At 41.0% G+C, this 7500-nt stretch overlaps 1 protein-coding gene across 1 annotated transcript in view; it reads left to right on the top strand.

The window, feature by feature from the left end:
* The window catches only part of LOC137968241 (A disintegrin and metalloproteinase with thrombospondin motifs adt-1-like), a 31525-nt gene extending 29573 nt beyond the window's left edge, over positions 1 to 1952 (top strand). Inside the window, exon 4 of the mRNA XM_068814854.1 lies at positions 1 to 1952. This exon is cut by the window's left edge and continues 113 nt beyond it. Within this exon, the coding sequence (XP_068670955.1) occupies positions 1 to 21 (21 nt within the window). The 3' untranslated portion in view covers positions 22 to 1952.
* The last annotated feature ends 5548 nt before the right edge of the window (positions 1953 to 7500 follow it).

Genomic DNA, 7500 nt, shown 5'->3' with positions numbered 1-7500 from the left:
CTTGGGAAGTTACAGTTGTAGCCTGACCAAAATTATTAACTCGGTAATATCAGTGGCACCTTTTTTCACTTAAGTCAGTTATGCACAACTTACGCTATAGACATATTTCTACCACAAAATGGAAAATACAATTAATCACAACTTAGAAAAGCCATTGTAGAATTCCACTGACCTTCCCGTCGTGCACCTCGTTATGTTAGCCGCTGTATTTTGTAGGGCGGGATATTATATAATTTTGCAATACTTTCTCGCGGTATATACTGGAACATTCCCAGCCACTTTTACACTGCGATCCGGGTATCGTATGCGCAGTGAAGCTGTTTGAGGAGTGCAAAGTTAAGAAACGTTAAGATTAGAAGCAATGTCCCATATAAATAATGTGCCAATACAGGAATTGTTACTTGTTGATTTCATACTGAATATGTACCAAACTTGGAAAAATGCATTTTTATGACATCTTGAAGGCACGTCACTTTTCTGGTTAGAGAAAAGAGGTCATGGGAAAAGCTGGAAACTTACGCAATTTAATGTTTCAGACATTTAAATATACTTTGCATCGAAGAAGTGGCCATAAAGTGAGACTTTCAACTTCTTGAGCTCCAGATTGTGATGCATGTCAAATTAGCAGCAATGATAGCAGGGCTAATGATAACTGAATGCTAAGAACAAAATTTTAAAATGAAATTTTCGTGAGACTGTTCAGTGGGCTCGACCCGACTAAGTGATCTTAGTAATCGACAGTTATTTTTAGCTCATCAGCCTTTAGGCTATGTACTTTATCTTTCTTCCGATTGCCAATGATTATTTCTTTTGTCAGATGCATAATAATAGTCAAAAATCACTATCAAACCGCTTAGAAAGAATGGAATATTTAGTGAGCCAAACCCACTTGAGCCAAATCCACTTGATTCGCTAAGAACAACTTCATTGATCGCACGGTTGTCAAATTTCTGTCAACCTCTCGATATTGAGAAGAGTATCTAGGAGCAGGCAATGGCCTATTTTATTCTGAAATATCCCTCAACTCAACTGCTTATTTCATCACCCGTTCAATGACCAACTCATTGCAAAACTGGTCATCAGTTTCACACTTACATGAAATAATAAAAGAGCTCTTCATCAAAAAAGTGCATTCTCGCCCCTTTTCCACTAGCCACCACTAACTCCCAGTTGAGTTGGGACAATGCAAAAACGTAGCTCCTGATAACTCGGAGGCGTGGCTTAATGGGAATTTGGAGCCGAAAACGTAAACTACTCGGAATGTTCTGCAATAATTCTTAAAGGTGTTTTCCACGTTGATTTAGTGTAAAGACGTCACTTATTTGTAAATCTCCAATTTTAAAACACCAGCATGAATTTTAGCCAATGGAAACTTTATCATCTCCCTGAACAACCACACAAACATTGTGTCATTCAGTCAGGTTGTTTGAAGACAAAAAGACATGAACACCCTGTACATTCTATAGTTACAGGAAAACATGGGACACCCAGATCGTATATGATTACTGATGAAACTGGTAGAGAGTATCGTAGAAATAGACGTCATGTTCATCTTACTCAGGAAGCACCTGTTACTATATTAAATGATGATCTCATTGATGTCACAGCCTGTGTAAATCCAGTGTAAACTCTCCATGTGTAACAAGAGAATCAGATGCTAACCTGGAACCAGACCCACCCGATACTGATTCCTCGTCGGCCCCGCGTCGCTCCACTCGGGTTAGATCTGTTCCGGTTTGGCATAAGGATTATGTCATGTAAAAGACTTGTATTTTAGAATCATCCACAGTTGAGTTGTTGACTTCTTGTTCCAATTTTCACTTGTATTAGCACATCTCATTAAGACAGCCAAATAGCTTAAGAAGGGGGTTGTTATGATAAGTTGGTTGTAAGTCACGTGATCTTGAGGATCACGTGTAGTGGAAAAGTACTAATAAAGCTCTTGAAGTTGAAACCTACAGACGTGTTTTCTTTCGTACTCATAACAATGTCAATATATATATGAAGTTTGAAGGTACCAAGGATGGACAACCCCTGGATGACATTTTCGTTGAGAGAAAAACTTTTTATGCCCTGAACGGGATTTGAACCCACGTCCCCCTGATTACCGGTTGGGTGCGATCACCACTACACTATGAGAGCAACCATGCTGGCTACGTGGCCAATTTAGATAGCGAATGGGAATCACGTGGTCAACCCAGGCCCATGTTTTTCCCCAACTAGATGACGCTGGATCATCCAGGCGGACGAGAGAGAAGAGGACAATTTGTATACAACTTAAAAGGGTCTCTCGAGCCTCTGGAGCCTTTGGAGCATGCCCCCGGACCCTCCTACACGCTAGCGCCTCCGGCGCGCCTTTGGTCCGTCTCCTCCTTACGTGCCTGCAAAGTAGCACTTCGTGCATCTCTATTTCAAAATTTTCTGGGCGAGCATTTACCCAGACTTACGTAACGACTTAGCCCCCCAGTTGAAAATTTCTAGCTACGGCCTCAACGTTGTTCTTCCAAGACAGAGAACTATCCATTCATGTATCGCTAACAAGACCGATTTGTCGATGATGTCTCCAAATTGATTTCCTTCAACAATATATTTATCAATCAAGACGAGCGAATCGGTTGTGAAAAGTTTCAAAGGTAATATCAGTAAAGTTTAAATTGTCTGCCCAACACTCCAGAAAGAGGAGGGGGGGGGGGGGGGGTGGCAACTGCCTCTCTTGCCCCTCCGCTAACTACGGCTATGAACATTGATTATATTTCGACGAAAATAAGCAAAGGAATTGGCATTATTGTTAGGCTTAGGCATCTGGTGCCGTTTACTATACTTTTAAATATTTACCCCTCGCTAATTGAACCCTATATTCCTTATTATGGTCTCGTTGCTTGGGGTCAAGCGGCAAATACTTACCAAAACAAAATTGTCATTTTACAAAAGCGGGTTCTTCGCGTAATTCAATTTTCTGACTACAAATCTCACACTGTTCCTCTTTTTGTTAGTTCCCGAATCTTACCAGTAAAACTGGTTGCCTCTTACATTATGTTGCTAATCAGCGTACTCCACCCAATATTTCTTATCTTTCTTATCACCGCGCACCGGTGGCTCAGTTGGTTGAGCACCGGGCTGTCACGCGGGAGGTCGTGAGTTCAACTCCGGCCGGACCAAAACTCAGGGTCTTTAAATAACTGAGGAGAAAGTGCTGCCTTTGTAATTACATCTGCAAATGGTTAGACTCTCTAGTCTTCTCGGATAAGGACGATAAGCCGGAGGTCCCGTCTCACAACCCTTCAATGTACATAATCCTGTGGGACGTAAAAGAACCCACACACTTGTCGCAAAGAGTAGGGCATGTAGTTCCCGGTGTTGTGGTCTGTCTTCCGTGATGTATCATGGTTGGGAGGGTAAATGCTCGGAGAAATTAGCTACACCAAACTACTCTAAAAATCCGAGGGTAAATAAAGATAAATGATATGATATGATATGATCTATTTATTCGCTCCGAAAAAATTCACCCCTACCCCACCCCACGATTCTCACAAGCTGGGAACCTCCATATTAAAATGTCGAGAACAAATCAGCAGCAATTTTCTGTTTCTAGAATTGGTCCTAAAATATGGAATGGCAGCCTTTCTGAACTTCGTGAGCTTAGGATAGCACCCTTCAAACGTAAATTACATGAATTGCTTCTACAGATTCCTAAAACTGAGATGAATGTTGAAATGCGCTACGTTGATCTTTCTAAGCACATGCGTTTACTAAGTAGTTCCCCCTGAGTCTTAAATTTTAAGGTTTTTTTTATTTTTCTTTAATGTTGTTGTTAATAGTTTGTATTCCAGTTCTCCTTTTTTCTTTTCTGTTCGTTTGTTTTTTTTCCAAACCCAGCTAAACCCATTAAACATCCATTCTAAAATTAAGTAACCCGCCTAGAATAATTATGCTAATTGCGGGCTACTATGGTCTCCGTATTGCCCTTTAAAATAAAGTGCGTGTTGTTGTTGTTGTTGCTAGATAACTTGCACAAAAAATTGAACAGTAAAACAGCGCCTAACGCGTTCAAGACAAGACACGAAAGGTGGAGCTTTCAAGTCATACAGATAACAATATCAGTTGCTGAACGATTTTTGTATGCATACTACATGCTTGAATATCTCATACATTGTACATGGTCCACAATGTTTTTGATTCGTTCACTCTAACATCCACATAATGTGCGCAGCTTTAAAAAATAAAATTTAGTTATAAGTGGGTGCATAGGCGTCCTAAATCAGCTTTGAACAGCTCAACCCTGGCTGCGAGAATAAGTTATCAAGGTGAGACAGACAATGACTGGCTAACGCTCTTGGCCGTGTATGGTGGAGGAGGAGCACTAGGTGTTACAACACTTGGTGGGTATTCTGTGGCCCTCCTCTGGGGAGGGGAAGGAGGCGTCCGTGTGGGTTCGACCCGATTGGGTTTAGGTCGTTTAGGTTGATTCAGTAGACGGTAGAGGAAATACAACAGAATGCAAACGCCCACAAGTCCGCAAGAACCTCCCAACGAGACCTTCAGGACCACGCTGGAATTAGTTGCAGCCCAGTGATCAAGTTCATCATCAGTTTGTCCAGTACGGTCGCATCCTAGAAAAAAAGAGCAAATGTTAGGCCCTAATACATTTGGCTCCCTCCCACTAACTGGAAAATCTCAGGTCGATTAACAGAGGGCAGTTTGGCACGACTGAGGTAGGTACTTGTTGTATGAGGACTCTGTAGCCCATAAAGACTGTATAATATATTGGCACATCATGTTCTTGTCATGTTTCAATACCTGATTAGTCTCGGTACAAGGGCGCTGAACATGCATGCCGATGCTTCGAGTTTAAGTCATGCAACTAGACCCCAGTGGTCCCGTATGCGATACCCCGCGCTTTGCTTTAAAGCCAACCGGTTGCCCCGCCGGTGAGACGCTGTCATGGTTAAGGCAGTTACTTTCCACAACCACAAGCGCCTAAACAAGAAGCAGCCTTAAAAATAGCCCCGTCTAAAACAGATAGGTTCTCCGCTGTTCGGGTAATACACAGATCAGCGCGAAGCCACAATGCTCAACTCGGATTACAGGCGATTAAAAGGCCCTAAAACCTAAACAAAACGCATGGTCGGTAACAAAGGGCAATACCTACGGCTTATCACAGAATGGAAACATCCAGGGAAAACAAAATTACAGATAAAAGCATTAAAATTGAAACACGTACGCCCGTAGCATGCCGGGATGAGCATGGATAAGAACTGCCCTGCCTAACGTTTCCGCCAGAAGCAATTTGGTTTCCTCTCGATTTGTTCCCCACATTTAGTTCATTTTACCCTCAATTCACGACCCCAACCTCCATTCATCTTTAAGCAGATGAGTCAATTAGATCCTATATCTATTGCTCTTCCCTCTTTAACTCAGAAGTCGTGATAGGCCGTAATGTATCGTCGTATTTCTGGTTGCAGTTGTTCAGAAGGAGGTTTGTGTTATTCATCGGATCAATCAATGTGTCTCGGTAGGAGCCCATAAACAGGAGCCTACTACTTCAATACTACGTGTATGTAACGACATTTAAAAATATTAAGCGGTAGGTTGTACGAATGACCATTCTCAATCCCAGGGGTAATAGTATGATGTCATCCAAGACTTGCGATTAGCTGGAAAGGCTTGGTTTCGCGGGAAAATAATTCTAAAAATAACTGGGTCTGTAAAAGCACCGTTCTACAAATACCATGAAGTGGTACGCTCCTAGACATGAGCCCCTGCTCTCGGATTTATCCTCCAATCGAATCGAATCCTTTGCAGCCGTCTTGAGGATATCACGCAACGCTCCCCACAAGGAGTCTCCCCTTTCCGTGGACCTAAATGACTACTTGTAGGGAGACTAACACTTGAATAACTGGGGCACAAACACTTGCTTACACTGAATACGCCAGTTTTGCATTCTCATGGTCGGGTTGGATCGAGCATAAAATGGAGGCACCATGCACTGCATCACTCGCATCCAAAAATACATACAATCAACGTCACAAAGTGTCCCCAAGACTCCAGTCCTCAAGTGAAGATAAAAAGCGGCATGCGTTTTGCACGTTTCTTACAAATATAATCAATTTGTCCATTAAATGAACGGTTTTTCAAGATCAATTGAAATAAACTCCAAGTAATTTATGGCCAGTAGTCTCATCTAAAATGTATCCTTTGCATGTTTTTTTTTAAAGTTTCTGTTGGCATCAGGTTTATGCGTTGAAGTTAATATAGAACCCTTCACGAACATAGATTTGGTTTCATCAGTATTCAACTATTTACCATCTCATATCCAACGTGCGCTCATGGAATAATTGTTAAATATTCTTGTGGCATTTTTATTGACCTAAAAAAGGACTTTGACACGTGGATCACAGTGTATTGTTACACAAGCTGCACCATTATCGAATTAGAGGAATAATCAATAACTGGTTCTCGTCCTATTTGTCAAGGAGAACACAATCAACGCAAATTGGTTCTTCTGTTTCTATTAAATAAAGAATAATCTGCGGTGTTCCTCAAGGCTCTGTACTTGGACCTCTTCTTTTCTTAACCTATGTAAATGACATGTATCGCTCATCTAATAAATTTGAATTCTATTTATTTGCCGATGACACAAACTTGTTACTAGCAGAAAAAGACCTAAACAATCTCGAGATCATTGTTCATGAGGAATTGTTTAAATTGTATGAGTGTGACTAAATTCAAACAAACTATTTCTCAATACGGCTAAATCTAAATTTGTTATTTTCCATCCTTACCAACGCGAATTAGGCCACGAAGTCAACCTTAAAATATTGATAACAATTCTAAACAATTAGCATCTCTCGAACCTTAAACATGTGTAAAGTACCTTGGAGTTCTAATTGATAGTTCTCTCTCTCTCGTGAATTGAAAGCACCACATTGATTATATTTCGACGAAAATAAGCAAAGGAATTGGCATTATTGCTTGGCTTAGGTATGTGGTGCCGTTTACTATACTTTTAAATATTTACCTCTCGCTAATTGAACCCTATATTCCTTATTATGGTCTCGTTGCTTGGGGTCAAGCCGCAAATACTTAAGTAAACAAAATTGTCATTTTACAAAAGAGGGTTCTTCGCTTAATGGATTTTTCTTTTCTCTTTTCGTTAGTTCCGGAATCTTACCAGTAAAATTGGTTTGTTTTAAATTGGTTGCCTCTTTGGTACATGATGTTGCTAATCAGCGCGCCTATTCATTCGCTCCGCAAAGATTCACCCCTACCCCACACGATTCTCACAAGCTTGAAGCCTCCATATAAAAATGTCGAGAACAAATCAGCAGCTATTTTCCGTTTCAAGAACTGGTGCTAAAGTATGGAATGGCATCCCTTCTGAACTGGAATCCTGGAAACTTAATTAACATCAATTGTTCCACCAGACTGAATGGACATCATCACCCAATGGCATTATGCACATTCAATGCTCGTTCGGTCAAAAACAAGAGCGCTGATATC

The sequence above is a fragment of the Montipora foliosa genome, chromosome 8 (assembly GCF_036669935.1).
Source record: "Montipora foliosa isolate CH-2021 chromosome 8, ASM3666993v2, whole genome shotgun sequence".
Taxonomy (NCBI): Eukaryota; Metazoa; Cnidaria; class Anthozoa; order Scleractinia; family Acroporidae; genus Montipora; species Montipora foliosa.
This window is presented reverse-complemented; position numbering and strand designations above follow the sequence as displayed.